Source organism: Corvus cornix, chromosome 4 (genome assembly GCF_000738735.6).
Source record: "Corvus cornix cornix isolate S_Up_H32 chromosome 4, ASM73873v5, whole genome shotgun sequence".
Classification (NCBI taxonomy): Eukaryota; Metazoa; Chordata; class Aves; order Passeriformes; family Corvidae; genus Corvus; species Corvus cornix.
In genome coordinates, this window is record NC_046334.1 from 67,772,700 (window position 1) to 67,789,677 (window position 16,978).

Genomic DNA, 16,978 nt, shown 5'->3' on the forward strand with positions numbered 1-16,978 from the left:
TACTCTCGATGTGCAGCTGCTCTCTGAAGTATTTCTTAATTAAGTCTTTTCCTGCTGTGACCTCAGCACTGCACATTGCAACTAGACATGGATGAACTAACAATCTTCCCTCCTAAAATCAGTGTTCCTCAGTGGAAACACTGTATTGATTTCAGTCTTCTTTCTGTCAGGTTAATTTTGTGGAGAAACTGAAGTGGATGCTGTGTGTTACCAGTAATGAGTCAGAGCTTCTGATCCCTGGTAGCTTAGACCTGTCTCCATCCTGTTGCTTTGAATCTTTCTTCTTGACACTTTACAGGATGGCTGCTGCTAAAATTCAAGGTTGGAGTGACCACTCGGAGCCAACTTGCCAAGTTAAAGGCAGTAAGTTTGGGTTAGATTTTCCTTGCAAGGTTTGTTTGCCCACTGCAAGATACAGTTTTTCTTTCTGTGCTTATCACTTCGGAGATTGATTTGTCTCTTGGGCAGGGAGGGATATAATGCTCTTTAATACATCCCAGTTCTTACTATTTTCCTTTTGTGAATAAGAGAAATAGGAAAAGAAGCTTTGAGAACCAGAGAAAAAAATAAAAGTGGCAGCAATGATTTGTAGTAACACTGTAATGTGGTGTTACATCACTACTCTGAATTTAATTCAAGTGTTAGTATGTAAAAAGGAAGAGTGCTTTACAAAAATGTATATATGTGAGATGAGAGTGACTTAATCTTTCTCTGTGACTTCAAGTTTGCATTAAATTGGCAGTCCTGCAGAGAAATACGGAAACTGGAGTTGTTTACGGCCTCTTATAAGCTCTTACTGAGTCCTGCTGGGCCTATATGTAGGAACTGGTGTTTTGGATCACATTAACTTGAACTAATTTTTACAGGACAGCTGTATCTATGTATTCAAATGCAAAAGCCCTGGAAGTATCCAGTTCCTATTCCACTTCAGAACTTCTCACTTTCTGGAGGGTGTTGTAGAACAGCAGTGCAGACTGGCAGAGAGACTTGGTGCTTTGCTGCAGACTCAGAAGCTGGTGGGTGCTGTGACCTGGGCTGCAGTGAGCAAACCTTCCCTGAGTTCAGCAGTTGTAAAAAGGAGATCCCCTTTTCTCCTGCATTTCCTCTGCCTTGTGTTTATTTTCAGACCTGGTGGCGCTGCTCTTGGTTTCCTCCTTCTTACTGTCAGGTTATGGCTGTAACTTTTCCTTTACTTTGCTTAAGAAACAAGGGGATGGGGAAGGTGCAAATAATGCACCTTGAATGCTCCATTCAAGTCTTGAACATTATCCATGAGACATTTGCCTGGGGGGAGAGGAAATAAATATATGAACATAGCTATTTTGACTGACAGTTTTTTCCCCTCAGAACTGAGAGTAAATTCAGTATTTTGCAAGGTTTCTAAGTTGCCTGGGAGGTTTCCAGGAATGTGGAACACAAACAGATGTGATTGATCTCCCATGACAAAAATTTACATGTAGTCAATTTATTCAGCACAGATCAGGATGGGAATCAGCAATGATCAGAATGGATAGGTTGTGCTGATCCTGCATGTCAAACAGATTTGATGTCAGATGAATCAGAAGAAAGAAACCTACTTACAGGAAGGTTGTGTTTCACTGCCTATTTACTGTTCTTCCACGGGCTTTTTGTACTTTTTTCCTTGCCTAAATCTGCTTTTCTGTGTTGAATGCTGCAGAAACAGCACCAAGGGTATGGTTCCAAGCACTTGCACAAAATGCACCACAGAATTAGTCTGAGGAGTCTGGGTGGAGTTTAGGTGCCTTCCCTGTGGAGGTCATCTGTCAAATACAGGCTTGAACAGACACAGTGACTTTAACTGACCAGTCCAGTTACTGGCTCTGGTGGGGTCATCTTGGCTGTATTATGTATCTGGAGCTTATTTATCAAAATCCGTGCTCACTCAGAAAAGTTCACTGAGTAAGTGAAGCTGTGGATGGGGTAGAACCAGGGGTTTATCAACAAATTCTGGATGCTCTGTTTTGGGGGCATCTGATGCCTGCCTCGTCTTCATAGGCTTTCAGTGACCATCTTGTACTCTTTTTTCCTTTATTAGTTGAGGTTGTGGTTAGGTTGTGCAACAGCTTTTGCTCTCCCCACCATTAAGTGTTAACTCCTGGGTTGTTTGTCTTTAGCCCATCAGATTCTGAGAGTTTTGAGCTACTCCATTATTAGTATAGAGCAAGTGTGCAATTAGGTAACCATCAAGCTCTGAACAAATGTATTCCTTCTGCTCCTCTTTCAAAGTCATTCTTTATGCCAGGCTCCAGTTTGCTTTGTGTCAGCCTGTAGCAGCTTCCAGCCTTTGCCTCTGCACCCTGCTCAGTCTCCTTTTTGTGGAACTAGAACTTCTTCCATATGCTGTAAGCAAAAAGCTGTCTGGTGTCTAGGGCCTGTCCAACAGCAGCTTCCTGCATGCACAAGCAAGCACCCTTGAGCTGCTTCTCTGGACTCCAGTGCAGCCAGTCCTCCTCTTTTTATTAGTGCAAGCAGCAGTCCAGGCTCCTTGGCCAGACATTGCCACTCGACCACAAACCCATCCAGTCTGCTCTGAACTTGCATGATTTGCTAGAGGTGTATGCATGCAGGGCTGGAGTTGCTCTTGGGACTTTCCCTTCTCACTGCTGCACTTATATTTGCAATTGCTTCTTAACATTTTAGTACAAAAGATGTGGTTTTGGTTTTGCCTTCTACTGGTACCTTATTAGTAGGGGTGCAAAGGTCTTCTAAAGAAAATCCAGATTGTAAGTGGATTATAAAGAATATTGTTCCTCAGCTCCACCTGTCAATGGAAAACATCAGAGGCTCTTTTGAGCCATAGGTTTAGATCCAAGGTGCAGTGCTGGGTGAAGCTGAGCTGTGCTGGAACGTGAGCTGATCAACGAGGAATGAAGAGCTTGCAAAGCAAAGTCAGTGTTGCTTTGGAGAGCTGTGCTGGGTCACTGCCTCTGCTGGAGGCTTCCGTGGTGAAGTTGGTAATTTTTGGGGTATTCAGGGAGAAACTGGGGCAGTGACTACAAAAGGGTTTTAGTGCTTGCTCCAAGCTGTTCTGGCCCCCTCAGCCTTCTGACCGTCTGCAAAGAGGATTGTGCTGCTTTTGCAGCAAAGGTGGAATCAGAGCAGTTCAGTGCAGCGTATTGGGTATATTTGTAAAACATACTAAAATTTAAGGAGCTCAGTGATAGAAAACCTCATGTAAGAAGAGACAAAAGGACGAGTTTTACCCCCAGGTATCTTGGGATGGGCAGCAGTCCATGAATGTGTAGGATCTCACAGAAAACCCACAGCTGGAGAGCTGGATCTGCTTTTCTACTCCCTTCTCTTATAGGCTTATGCTAACTCATTATGTCTGTTACAGTGGTACTAGAGGTCCAAAATGGGAAGATTCCACTGTGCAGTGGATTTGGAGCTGTGTTCAGGGGGGTAATTACCACTGTCAGTGTTGCAATTCTTTTTCTGGACGTTGATTTCCTGTGCAAATGAAAGATTGCAGAAAAAGCACTAACAAGCAAGCCCTACAAAATGACCAAAAAAACCAAACCCAAAGATTTCCTACTTCCAGTTCTTCACTGCAAGAAGAACTTGCCTGGATCAATATTGCTTCAGGACTGGGGTCTTAGTGCAGCACTGCATGGTGGAGCATCGCTGTTAGTAACATCAGTTAATGCCCAAATATAGGTCTTTTTTATTGCTTGGGGTTTTATTTCTCTCTGTTTATCCTACAGTAGGATTCAATGCAGTAGTGAGGACTTTGTTGTGCATGTGTTCATCTTATTGAAATGCTTTTTTGAATTTAAATACCTATGTCCTGCTTCTCCCCACATGATTGTCCTGTAGGCTCCCAAGCACTACAACAGGCAATAAATTAATCTCTGGGTCATGACATAGTAATTTAATTAGGAAGAATAACAAAACTTACAGGGATTGAAATCCAGAAAAATGCTTTCACTCAGTTTTCTGAACGGCTTTCTGTTCAATGTTTATACATTTAATTTTGGTGTGTGTCACCTGTCACATTCAACGACACTGAATAGAGAAAATACTTTTTCAAGGCAAAGCTTCCCATTCATAATGTGTGGCCTTTTGTTGGGAAAGAAGCTCTGATGCTGCAGTCAGATTGTTGCACCTCATTTGTATAAAATCTTTGGAAAGAGCTGGAGTGGGAGGGGAAGGTCACTCTGGAAGTGTGGAGATGATTTTTTGGAAGATACCAGGCAGTGATGATAACAGGGATCCTTCTCTTGCATTGACCTGTTTATCCCATGCCTTGCAAAGCAGCCAGAACATCCATCTATCTTCCTGAGGGACAGGGATGTGGTTTCAGGCCAGAGATGAACCTAGAGGGGGTTGTGGTGAGCCTTATGTCGACACAGCACGATGGTGTTGGCCAGCAGCTGGAGAAGCAGGAGACAGAGGCCTGCCAAGGGGACCCAGAGGAAGATGAGACAGAAGTACTCCAGATCTTCCTGCATTCTTCTGTCTGCAGGAATAGAGAAGAGGGAAGGTCCACTGGGTGTTCACAGCTGGTGTTACTGCCAGTTCTGGTGGAGCCAAGGGAGCTGCCCAGGGCCCTGCCTGGCGTGCCTGAGGCAGAGAGCTTCCCCTGGGCCTGCAGAGATGTTCTACTCCTGTCAGTGTTTTCTTGGGCATTGGAGGAAGGACACTTGGCCAAAAGCTCTTCTGTGTCCTCTGATGAGGCTAAAAGCAGCCCTGGACCCCAAGGTCCTACCCTCTTGCACCCTGTTTCTGGTGTGCCCAGGCATGGGATGTGCTCATGCTTTTTACATCATCCTTAGCCTTTCCTATGGGGGATGAAACACTGGAATTTAATCCTTCCTATTCTGCTAAAGCTGTATGGATTTTCACTCTTCCCCCAACCCAAAATATCTGCAGGATGCCCCTTGTTATCAGTGATGAGAATCCAGCTCTTCCCTTTCCCTCCCTGCATCCAGGCTACCTGGATCTGATGTCTTCTGGCAGGAATCCTTTTCAGTGATGCCGCACTGGGTGGTGTATCCTGGTGTGGTGGGTCCTGGTGTGGTGGCTGCTGGTACAGTGGTGGTGACTATAAGTGAAAGGGATGAATTCAGAATGTAGGGAAATACAGTGAAGTAACTCTCCTGCCTTTCTTCTCTCCTACCCGGGCACTGCTGTTCCTGTGCACAGCAAAGGGCTCAGCTGGGGGGAACTTTACATAGAGCCCATTTGGATGGGGTGTCCCCCAGGGAGGGTCTCCCAAGAGCCAGTAGGGAGCTGCAGCCTCCTTATTTCTCACTTTCTGACACCATGCTCAGAAAGCCTGAGCCCCTGAGCCTGGCAGTACTTTTGGGAGCTGTGTGTGCTGAGGAAGCAGGGGGTGGTGGACTTTGCTTTAGCCTTCTCCCTTCAGAGCCATGGGTGGCATGGGGCAGTGAGGATGGGGAGGCAATGCTGGGTCTGCCCAGTCATCTTTGCCTTTGGGCAGGAGCAGTCCCAGGAACAGAGGTGGCAAGCAGGGAGCCTCTGGCAGGAGGACGAGTGGGTTGGTCACAGGATGCCTTGGGCAAGCAAGGAGGGAAATGGGGTTTGTGGGAGAGACAGCTGTGAAAAAGGGCATGGGCAGGAGGTGCTGGGCATTTTGTCAGGGCTGAGTGAGGTTGGGTGAAGGTGTTGCTGACCTGGAAGGAAAGCAGGCTGGCCAGGGCTGAAGAACAGCATCTGGTTGAAATTCATCATGCAGAAATAGTTCCCCTCGTCCTGCGGTGTGAAAGACTTCACTACCAGCAGATAGATCGAGTTGTGTTTGCTCGCCTCAAAGCGAGGGGATGTTCTCTGATCCCTGCTGAATGTGGTCCAGGAAACGGAACTGATGAAGACGATGAAGTGAAGGGTCCCACTCTTGTCCTGGTGGATCCAGAATGCGCCACTGTTCTTGTCAGTCTGACACTCCAGCTCCAGCCTCTGTCCCACACGGAGCTGGGTGATGTCCTTGGGAGACCTGACCTTCATCTCAAGTGACTGGCCATGGATCCCAGGGCAGCCTGCAGGAGAGAAATCCTTGCTGGAAGCTCTTGGGAAGACTAAAAGGGTTCTCTGAGGACACTTCCCTCCCCGGCCATGGGCTGGAGGTACAAATGCAGAGGGAAGACCGCGCTGTCTGGATGATGTGAAGGTTTTCTTGGAGTCCTTGCTGGGCTGGTGCAAGGAGGGTGCTCAGCAATCAGCCACCCGGGCTTTTACGGTGGGTGCTGCCCTTCCAGTGCCTTCTCAGGGACATTACCCCTTCCCTGCTTCTCCAAAGTGATAAGCTATACAAGCTCCCTATAAACTCTTAACTTATAAACCTCTTTTTTTCTGCCCTTCTCCCTCCCTTCCAGAGCCACTCATTTGAGCAGTCTCCCTTCCCAGGGAGGGTGGTGCTGCAGCCACCCCTCCGGCTGCCCTTTGCCGGCTGAGGTGATTCTGCCTCTCCCCCCACAATTACTGAGCACACCTCAAAGCCAGCCTTTCTGGTTTGATTTTTGCCTCCCCTTTAACTAGTTAGTCCTATGTCTTGAATTTGATAGAAGGGTTTTCCTTGCCCGTCCCGGTGGAGGGGCTGCACAACCCCGTGTCGGTACTCACAGAGTCCCAGAGCGAGCAGCAGGAGCAGGGCAGGAGACCTGTCCATCTTCTCCTGGGGTGTCTGCGCTTGGGGCTGGTGCAGTGCAGCTGAGATGATCTTTGTCCCTTCACTTGGGAGGCTGTGTCGCTCTTTGGGGAGGATGTGATGTCATCCGGACCCCACCATCAGGACACATTCAGTTCAAGTCCAAAATTTGGGTTCCTTTAACCTCATCATTTCTTAGAAGCGCCTCAAGGATTTTTCCTGGATGACTTTCATAGAGATCCAGAGTGATGCTGCTCATGGCTGAAGTAGGATCAGGCACCACAGCCTGCTGTTCCCTCCTCACAGATTCTGTGCAGAAGATACAGACCAGTCCCATCCTTTGGTGCGGGCCCTAGAATGCTTTTCTTGGCAGGGATTCTGCCTCTTTCTCTTGAGCACATTCATGGAGTCCCATGTGCATGGCAGAGCCCACAGTGACACAGGTGCTTCATGGTGTAGATCCACAGGTGTGGTTTGTCTCCAAGCACAGGTTTCTGGCACACAGACAGGTATTTCTCTATTGTTCTTGTTGCACTTCTTCTTTGTTCAGTTCTTCTTTGCTATTGCTCAGCAAAAGCCTTTTCATACAAGGTAGTTGGTCTAGGAGCTGGAACCTGTTGAGACTGCCCCTTGCACAAGTGTTTTGCTTTCTCTTTGTTTTCAAAACTTGTGGTTCTCTTCTTTCACCACAGGGTCTTCTGCTCTTCAAAAATACCCTTCTATGCTTCACCAGAGAGGGCCCTTGCTGCTGCCTCGAGGTGACCACTTGCACATGGGGATGGGTGATGCTTCCTGGACCTTTTCATGCACGGAAAGAAACATTTCACCAGAGTGCAAGGGGCTGGGCTGATGTTTGATTTATTTCTTTCTTCTTTACTTTCCTGTTGATTGCTCTTCTTTTTTTATTACACCTTTGCAGAGAAGCTCCTTATTTTCCTTGGTCTGTCAGAAACCAGGTGCTGCTGAGTTTAATGCCCTTGATATTGGTGCTGCTACTCAGAGCATGAGATGACCAGGCCATCTTGTCCTGGGGCGTCTGCCCTTGGAGACAGTGCAGCACAGCTGAGATGATCTTTGTCACTTGGTTTGGGAGGGTGTGCCGTTCTTTGGGGAGCATGTGATGTCATCAGGACCCTCTTGGGTAAAGTGACAATGCTTGGCATCTGTGGCAAAACGTTGAGGGAAAAAAGAATTTCTGAAGAAATTAGTGTCTAGTCCAGAATTTGTAATTTGCTTATTGTTTTACCTACTTGTGGTTCTTTTGTCTCACCACAGGTTGCTTCTGTCCTGCCCCAAACCCCCTTGAGTGCTCCAGTGGAGAGCCCTTGCTGCTGTCTCTGGGTGACCACTGGCACAGGGGGACGAGTGATGTTTCCTGGAACTTTGCACACACAGGCTTTCCTGTTGATTATCTTTCTGTGTAAGGTTTTTGTTTGGGTTTTTTTGTTTGTTTTTTTTTTAATTAACCCTTTCCCAGGAAGCCTCTTGTTTCCTGGGTCTGTCAGAATCCAGGTGCCCCTGGCTTTGATGCCATTGCTATTTGTGCTGCTACTGAGAGCTTATGTGCTGCTACTGAGTTATGGAAAATGGTTTAGGAACTGTGTTTATATTACTGGGCATCAGAGTGTGTTGGTGAGTGGGGAAAGCTGTTGCTGGGCTGCTGAGATGTGTGAGGGTCACTGGTGCTGTGTGAACTGTGGCCTGCAGAGTGTGGGTTGGAGGATCAGTGTGAGGATGTGTTGAGGGAGGCAGGAGCCATCCCAGAGCCTCCTGAATTTGGCACTGGGCTTGAAAGTGATCAGGTGTGTTCTGAAATAACAAACAACAAAAAACCCCCTCTGAAACAAATAAAACCCTCAAAGCAAACAGATCCTGCTTCTATTTCTTCATCTGCTTGAAGAAGATTTCTGTGTGGGGATCAGCACCAGAGCAGAAGGAGCACATTGCCCTTCTGCCTGGGCTGCAGGAACGCGGTGTGATGTGTAATGTGAAAAAGTGGATAGAGTGACTGAGAATAGTGAGGCAAAACCTATAGCTTTTTAAGGTAAACTTTTAGCTCACTGATTCAGTAAGAGACCACCCAACAATTAAATTGTTCTTATATCCCAAATTTTGAGGCTTTTCTGTTAATTTTTTCTTCATAGTGTATGTAGAGCCATGTAGTTGTCATTCAGTATTTGCCTGCTATTGCTCAGATACACTCATCTAGTCCCAAATTATTTTGTATTTCTTTAAAAATTCTTACAAACAAGTAAGTTGGGAAGAACTTTGTTTTTCTCTGATTTTCTCTCCTTCCTATCTTCTTTACAGAGGAGGACATTATCAAAGGGTTTCTTCCACTCCTTGTTTTGCCAGGTTTTTATCATCCCCGTGACAGGAATTCCAGAGTACCCGCAGACTCTTTATCTCAGGCACTTTCATGGCAGCTTCCTGGGATGTGGGAGTGTTACTGAGCCCATCAGCAAATCCCTGGGAAGATACCTTTAGATGATTTTAGGCTGTGGTAAGCTGGAAGCTGGAGTCTGCCATCCTAAAGCTCAAGAGGGTGTATAAATCACTGGCTTTTCTGTTACCCAACACTTTCTCAAACACTTCTTTATTATCTTCCTGAAGGATTTTAGCTTTTGTGAGACTAGGAACTGAAGAAAGAAAGCAATAATGGTCATGAATCTGACTAGAATAATTTTATTTTTTGTCTCAGTTCTTGAATTGCAAGTGTACTAAGGAAATATTTACATGAAATATAGAGCTGAAAAAACAGAACTTGCAGTAGCCTGTAACAGAACTTGCAGTAGCCTGTCCTCAAAAAATCAACATGTTAAATGTGCTGTTTAACCAAAACAAGTGACAAAGATTTTTTTATTTTGATCCCTCAGCCATTTCCCTCAGAAAGAAAGCAAATCCCGCTTTCCTTGCTGGGGCCAAACTCCTGCAGAGATAGGTGGGTTGGGGGTAGCAGCAGAACCAGGCTAGTATGAGGTGAACAGTGAACCTTAGCCCCCTGTAAAAACCTCCAAAATAAGGCCCTTTAATCCATATTTAGCTTCTCAGTGCAGTCTAATATTCCATTACATGAAACAATAAAAACCCCAGGAGAGAGGGTACCACAACAAGAGGATGTGTTGAGTGAGGATAATAATCTGTAAGGCATCGTGTAGCAAATTCCACCTTTGGCTGCATTTTGGGAGGAAATTGCTCACAGCCTTGAGCAGAGGTCCAGCTCAAGTCCTTATTTCTCATCAGCTTCTCACTGAGGCACATCAGCATCAGGATTGGCCTGGCTGTTGTGCCTGAACCCCGTCACTGGGAAGAGAGACGGCCTCTGGCCTTGGGCATTGACAGGAGAAGCTCAGGGTTTGGAAGGAGCTGTGCTTTCCCCTGTGGTTCACAGGGAAGTGCTGCTGCTTGTCTGTGTGCCTGTGCTCCCAAGATCTTGTCTCTTCAAATCTGGCAGAGTGGGTGAGGTGCAGTCACATTGTGGATAACGTAGGAGGTGGATTTCTGTGCTGATAGCTCCCGGGAGAAGATCCAGAAGCCAGAAGGTGCAGATGCTGATTTGTGTTAGTTTGGGGTCCTGGGTTTTGTGGGGGGCTTCCCGTTTGCAGGTCTGGAGAGAGAAGAGGGTTTGGTTTACTCAGATGGGACAGGAGCAAAAAGGCAATTAAGGCTCCTTGAGCCTTGGGCTGTAGCCAGGGACCTCCAAGAGGAGGCTGCAAAGTGTCCCTAAATCATCTTTGTGCAAGGGAAAGATCTGCCACCATTTCCAGTAGTGACAGGCACCAGAAGGATATTCTCAACATACACTGATGGTCAATTCTTTTATCAATTAAAAAGTAAAGTGGGCTTTTAAAATTTACCTCTGACTTCTGCATTCTCCTGCCCTGTCATTATACCTTTCTCCACATTCAGAAAGAAATGAAGAAAGAAGAGCTCAGGGTTTGCAGGGTTTTTTTTGAGTTAGACAAGGTGTTATCAATTCAGAGAGAGTTTTTCTTGTTGGAACGTGTTGCCTGCAGAGAAGTTTGAAAGGAGGCTTTCCAGAGAGTCAACGTGCACACGGAATTATAGAAATGACTGGTGTCCATCGACGGAGAGTTTTATGCTGATCTAATGAGTTGGGGATTTGGCACCCATTTTCAGGGCAGATTAATTGGTGGTGGAAAATGAATCCTGCTGCTGCCAGCAAGGATTGCAGGCCAGATCCTGGGGTGCTCCTTAATGGAGTGAATTACACTGTGAACTTCCAAAGAGCTTCCTTTCAATAAGCAGGAGCTGCTCAGAGCAGCAGGAATTTCGTCTCTAAACAAAAACTGAAATGTGCTACAATAGCTAAAGGCACAGCTCTGTCAAGTTAGGGCTGCTGCAGGAGAGCCATCCTGAGGAGGTGATTTCCTGACACCCCTGTCTAATGACCACTGCATCAGGGCAACACTGGAGAGCTCTGCAGGGTGTTTTTCTCCCCACAGAGACAGATCATCCCTGCACAGAGCTGGCAACAGGGGTTGAGATAAATGAAGAATGCAAACACAGTCCTAAACAAGGCTGCACAAAGAACTCTTCCTTATCATTTCTCCCCTGGAAAGGCAGGCGAGGATCAGGAGGGTGCTGGGTGTAATAAATATCCCCTGTGAAAATGACAGTCTGTTCCCTTTCACAGACAGGTAAAAAAAAAATACAACCTGCCTTTAAAAGAAAAATAAATTTGTAGGGATCCATTTTCTGCTAATGGTGGGGAGAGAGGTTCTTTCTGAATGATTGTATTAATTTGGAGAAGTAAACAACAATTTCCTTTGTTACTGTGAAACCATGGATGTATAACAAGGACCAGGAATTTATCTGATTTAAAAGATGCTTTAACTGGCAAAGAATGAGGCTTCAGAGGTGTGAACGTGCTGTTCCAAAGTTTCTTGGCAACCCAGCTGTTCCAAGCACCAGCCCAGCCCTGGCTGCCCTTGAGCAGTAGTGGGGATTTCTCGGTGTCTCTCTTGCCACAAGCCCCAGGGTGCACAAGGCTTGCAAAAGTGTAGAAGTGGTTTCCTGCAGAGCAGGAGAGGTGAGAAACCAGCTGCAGGGAGGTCAATCTGCAGAAGCAAAATGTGTGTGAGCAAAGGCATTTCCTCTTCCAAAATGAGGAATTGCAATTCTCATGCTGATCTTGTTTTCCTGGTGACTCAGGGTGAGGGGTGGGCTGGGAGGCAGGAGGGAAAGCATAAAGAAAAGGTTCCTGTGTGCCCTAGAAACTGGGTTACCCCTCAATCTATTGCTGTCTGCACCAGTGTTTCTCAGGAGAGTCATGCCAGGCTGCAGCAGCCTCTCTGCTACTGTTCCTTGGTGCCTGTTCGGGAAACAGAGGCAGGAAGCCATGGTGCTGTTGGTCCAAAATGGTGCAGAGGGGGATTTGGGATCCAGGAACTCGCATGTAATCCATGGGGACATCTGAATGTGTAGTGATGAAATCACAGAACTGTTTTGGGGATGGGAAGGGATGAAATACAGTCCCCCTCAGGCTGAAGTTGGGAGTGGTGCATTGGGAGCACAGAAACACGGATAATTATGAGAAGTGGGTGATGCACAAAGTTTTTGGGCTGCCACAAGCACCTCCTGTCTTTCTGTTTCATATCTGCTGCAGGGTTGGAGCTCAGTGATTTGAATTACTTAATAGATGAAAACAAAAAAACCCACCTCCAAACAAACAAAAAGCCCCAAACAAAACCAAGAACAGAGCACAGGAGAAGCTTCTGTTCTGTTTTTGCCCTTAAGTCATTACTCAGGCCCCTCCCAACCACCTTCTATCAGATGAAGAATTTTTAGGTTGCCTTTTGACACCAGCCTCCTTTATCTCTTGAGGGTGAGATGTTGCCAAGTTGAACAGAAAAATGCCAATGCCTGTCACTCACCTCTTACACCTGCATCTTCGTCTTCTGGTTCCTAAAAAAAGAGAGAAAATGTTTTAGTTCAAAGGTACTAAGTCCCAGCTCAGGAAAGAACCACTCCGGTGAGGCACGGCTGGTGTTCCCCAGAAGCTGATATCTTTAAGACTAACAATGGATAAACCAAGCCTATTTTTGAGGAAATCCATGCCAGGGAATGGTGCTGCAGCTCATGTTACCCCAGTAATCCACTTAAATATTCTCGTGAATTCATCTTTAGGGTGGGTAGCAGCAGCAGGGTCAGCCTGGGAACACTGAGGGTGAACTGTTTCTATTTGCTGTCTCTGGTGACTTTGGCACATTGCTGAAAATCCCTCAGCAGCAATTATTTCTACAGCAGGTGATGGCAATGAGGCCACATGGCATGCACCTAAGTTAATGATGCTGTTCCCTATCTTAGCCTCTGTGTTGTTCCTTTGGGGTGGATGCAGCAAAATAAAATGTCCAGCCATTAATTTCAGATCAAGGTAAAAATCCGTCCTCAGGGGCTTGGTCTGAAGCTGAAATTGACTATAGCTGAGGTCTTTTCACTGATCATAATGTAATGAAGTTTCTCATCTGGTTCCAGCTTGAGCTGCTAATGGGACTCTCAGCATTTACTGGAGCATATTTACCGAGTTAGGTCAGAATGTTTCAGGCTCTGGGACTTTAACCTCTGAGACACCCATTTGGTAGAGCCAAGACAGTTGATAGAGTAAATACTGTCTCTTCCTAATGTATGGTTTTTCCTTGAAGGTCTTTTCCAACATAAATAATTTCCTGACTCTATGATTCTAAGTTGATAATTCTTTCTCATCTTAATCCTTCTGATGAGGATTAAAATACAGACACTGATTTTAGCAGTGGTCCTTCTCTTGCATTGACTGTGTTCTGGTTATCTGCTGCCTCCCAAAGCAGCCAGAACATCCGTCTATCTCCCTGAGGGACAGGGATGTGGTCTCAGGCCAGAGGTGCATTTGGAGGGGGTTGTGGTGAGCCTTACGTCGACACAGCACGATGGTGATCACCAGGGCGATGAGGAGCAGGAGGCAGGCACCTGCCAAGGGGACCCAGATGAAGATGTGACAGGAGAAATCCAGATGTTCCTGCGTTCTGTCTGCAGGAATAGAGAGGAGGAAAGGTCCACCAGGTGCTCATGGCCGGTGTTACGGCCAGTTCTGGTGCAGTCATTCTCCTGGGGACTTGAGGGAGAATATGTGGGCAAAAGTTTTCTCGTCTCCTGCTGAGGCTAAAAGCAGCCCCAGCCCCCAAGGCTCTACCCTCCCTCCCCTGTTCCTGGTGTGCCCAGGCATGGGACATGCTCGTGCTTTTTACATCATCTTTAGCCTTTATTAGGTTGGATGAAATGCTGGAATTTAATCCTTGCATCTGTGATAAAGAAGCTCTGTGGATCTTCTCTCTCCCTCCCAATCCCAAAATGCCTGCAGGATCCCCCTTGGTGTTAGTGGAGCAGAGTCCAGCCCTTCCCCTCTCCCTCCCTCCATTCAGGTTACCTGGATCCGGAGTCTTGGGGTTGGAGTCCTCAGTTATGCCACGCTTGGGGATGGGTCCACGTGTGGTGGGTGCCACTGTCGTGGTGACTATAAGTGAAATGGATTAATTCAGAAGGTAGGGAAATACAATAAAACAGGTCTTTCCTGCCCTTCTGCTCTCCTAACCTTGCCAGGGCACAGGTGCTCCTGAGTTCAGCTCCAGGACAGCTTCATGGAGCCTGTTTTTCAGGGGGACTCCCCCAGGGAGGGTCTCCCAAGAGCCAGTAGGGAGCTGCAGCCTCCTTATTTCTCACTTTCTGACACCATGCTCAGAAAGCCTGAGCCCCTGAGCCTGGCAGTACTTTTGGGAGCTGTGTGTGCTGAGGAAGCAGGGGGTGGTGGACTTTGCTTTAGCCTTCTCCCTTCAGAGCCATGGGTGGCATGGGGAAGTGAGGATGGGGAGGCAATGCTGGGTCTGCCCAGTCATCTTTGCCTTTGGGCAGGAGCAGTCCCAGGAACAGAGGTGGCAAGCAGGGAGCCTCTGGCAGGAGGACGAGTGGGTTGGTCACAGGATGCCTTGGGCAAGCAAGGAGGGAAATGGGGTTTGTGGGAGAGACAGCTGTGAAAAAGGGCATGGGCAGGAGGTGCTGGGCATTTTGTCAGGGCTGAGTGAGGTTGGGTGAAGGTGTTGCTGACCTGGAAGGAAAGCAGGCTGGCCAGGGCTGAAGAACAGCATCTGGTTGAAATTCATCATGCAGAAATAGTTCCCCTCGTCCTGCGGTGTGAAAGACTTCACTACCAACAGATAGATCGAGTTGTGTTTGCTCGCCTCAAAGCGAGGGGATGTTCTCTGATCCCTGCTGAATGTGGTCCGGGAAACGGAACTGATGAAGACGATGAAGTGAAGGGTCCCACTCTTGTCCTGGTGGATCCAGAATGCGCCACTGTTCTTGTCAGTCTGACACTCCAGCTCCAGCCTCTGTCCCACGCGGAGCTGGGTGATGTCCTTGGGAGACCTGACTTTCATCTCAAGTGACTGGCCATGGATCCCAGGGCAGCCTGCAGGAGAGAAATCCTTGCTGGAAGCTCTTGGGAAGACTAAAAGGGTTCTCTGAGGACACTTCCCTCCCCGGCCATGGGCTGGAGGTACAAATGCAGAGGGAAGACCGCGCTGTCTGGATGATGTGAAGGTTTTCTTGGAGTCCTTGCTGGGCTGGTGCAAGGAGGGTGCTCAGCAATCAGCCACCCGGGCTTTTACGGTGGGTGCTGCCCTTCCAGTGCCTTCTCAGGGACATTACCCCTTCCCTGCTTCTCCAAAGTGATAAGCTATACAAGCTCCCTATAAACTCTTAACTTATAAACCTCTTTTTTTCTGCCCTTCTCCCTCCCTTCCAGAGCCACTCATTTGAGCAGTCTCCCTTCCCAGGGAGGGTGGTGCTGCAGCCACCCCTCCGGCTGCCCTTTGCCGGCTGAGGTGATGCCACCTTTCCTTCCAAACCTACTGAGCACACCTCAAAGCCAGCCCTTTTGGTTTGATTTCCCCCCCCCTTAACTATTTATCACATTTTATTGGATCCAGTGGAAGGGTTTTCCTTGCCCGTCCCGGTGGAGGGGCTGCACAACCCCGTGTCGGTACTCACAGAGTCCCAGAGCGAGCAGCAGGAGCAGGGCAGGAGGCCTGTCCATCTTCTCCTGGGGTGTCTGCGCTTGGGGCTGGTGCAGTGCAGCTGAGATGATCTTTGTCCCTTCACTTGGGAGGCTGTGTCGCTCTTTGGGGAGGATGTGATGTCATCCGGACCCTCTTGGGTAAGGAGCTGATGCTCAGCATCTGTGGCATAACAAGGAAAAAAGTATTTCTGCAGAAATTAGTTTCTAGATCAGAATCTGGGTTCTTTTATCCTTATCAGTTCTTAATGGTGCCTCAAGGTTTTTCCTGGATGACTTCCCTAGAGATCCAGAGTGATGCCGCTCATGACTGAGGTAGCATCAGCCTGCTGTCCCCAGCCCTCTGGGGGTCCACAGCAGCCCCAGCTCCACAGAAGTTATGGATGAGTCCCATGCTTTTGGTGCAGGCTGCACTTCGCTTTCCTTGGCAGGGATTCTGCCTCCTACCCTTGAGCACACTCAGGGGATCCCATGTGGATGGCAGAGCCCACACGATTTTGTTACCCGGTGAGACGCAGGTGTTTCATGGCATAGATCATACATATCATTTATCTCCAAGCACACGTGTTGCTGGCACACAGCTGGGTTCTTCAGGTGCTTGATTGTTCTGTTTGCAATTCTTCTTTGTTAAATTCTTCTTTGTAATTGCAAATCTCTTTGCACAAAGCAGGTGGTCTGTGAGCAGAAATCTCACAGGAGTGCCCAGTGTCCAGGGTGTGCTTTGCTTTTTGTTTGTTTTAACAGCTCATGGCTCTCTCACCACAGGTGCTTCCTCTCTGCCAAAAAAAACCCCTTGTGTGCCTCAGTGGAGGGGGCCCTTGCTGCTGCCTCCAGGTGATCACTTGCACGTGGGGGTGAGCCATGCTTGCTGGAGCTTTGCACACACGGTAACACGGGTTTCAAAGCCTGCAAGGGGCTGGGCTGATTTCTTTCTTTCTTCCTGGCTTTCCTGTTGATCATTTTTCTATATGCATTTTTTTTCCCTTTACCCTGTTGTAAAGAAAGCCCCTTTTTCCTGGGTCTATCAGAAACTAGGTGCTGCTGGGTTTAATGCTGTTTCTATTGGGGCTCAGAGCTGAATAACTGAAAATGATTTAGGAACTGAGTTTATTTCTCTGGGCTTCAGTGTGTGTTGGTGAGTGAAGAAAGCTTGTGTTAGGCCTGCTGAGATGTGTGAAATTCATGCTTTTGTTAGGCTGGGAGACTTGTGATGTCTATCTTAAATAGACCAAATAAAAGTAAAATGGAAGTGAATGTGCTGGCCAGTGAGGAGGGGTCAAAAT

General features: G+C 47.5%; 2 protein-coding genes across 2 annotated transcripts; both read right to left on the reverse strand.

Moving 5' to 3' along the window:
* Positions 1-4,330: 4,330 nt before the first annotated feature.
* LOC104690810 (T-cell surface glycoprotein CD8 alpha chain-like) lies at positions 4,331-6,914 on the reverse strand. The gene is made up of 4 exons (XM_039551592.1): positions 6,604-6,914; positions 5,658-6,020; positions 5,141-5,156; positions 4,331-4,509 (listed from the first exon to the last, which is right to left on the reverse strand). The coding sequence occupies exons 1-4, from the start codon at positions 6,647-6,649 to the stop codon at positions 4,338-4,340; spliced, it is 597 nt and encodes a 198-aa protein (XP_039407526.1). The 5' UTR covers positions 6,650-6,914; the 3' UTR covers positions 4,331-4,337.
* A 2,379-nt stretch (positions 6,915-9,293) lies between these two features.
* Positions 9,294-16,971, reverse strand: LOC104690933 (T-cell surface glycoprotein CD8 alpha chain-like). The gene is made up of 6 exons (XM_010402221.4): positions 15,671-16,971; positions 14,727-15,089; positions 14,052-14,138; positions 13,541-13,654; positions 12,526-12,556; positions 9,294-10,235 (listed from the first exon to the last, which is right to left on the reverse strand). The coding sequence occupies exons 1-6, from the start codon at positions 15,714-15,716 to the stop codon at positions 10,190-10,192; spliced, it is 687 nt and encodes a 228-aa protein (XP_010400523.3). The 5' UTR covers positions 15,717-16,971; the 3' UTR covers positions 9,294-10,189.
* Between the last annotated feature and the right edge of the window lie 7 nt (positions 16,972-16,978).

What these genes read in the sequence shown, in the direction of transcription:
- LOC104690810 (XM_039551592.1), bottom strand. Translation starts at nt 6,649, where the DNA reads ATGGACAGGTCTCCTGCCCTGCTCCTGCTGCTCGCTCTGGGACTCT. An exon ending in GCTGCTCGCTCTGGGACTCT is followed by an intron (nt 6,021 to 6,603) that starts GTGAGTACCGAC and finishes TCTCTCCTGCAG; the next exon opens with GCTGCCCTGGGATCCATGGC.
- LOC104690933 (XM_010402221.4), bottom strand. Translation starts at nt 15,716, where the DNA reads ATGGACAGGCCTCCTGCCCTGCTCCTGCTGCTCGCTCTGGGACTCT. An exon ending in GCTGCTCGCTCTGGGACTCT is followed by an intron (nt 15,090 to 15,670) that starts GTGAGTACCGAC and finishes TCTCTCCTGCAG; the next exon opens with GCTGCCCTGGGATCCATGGC. An exon ending in CCAGCCTGCTTTCCTTCCAG is followed by an intron (nt 14,139 to 14,726) that starts GTCAGCAACACC and finishes TTTCACTTATAG; the next exon opens with TCACCACGACAGTGGCACCC.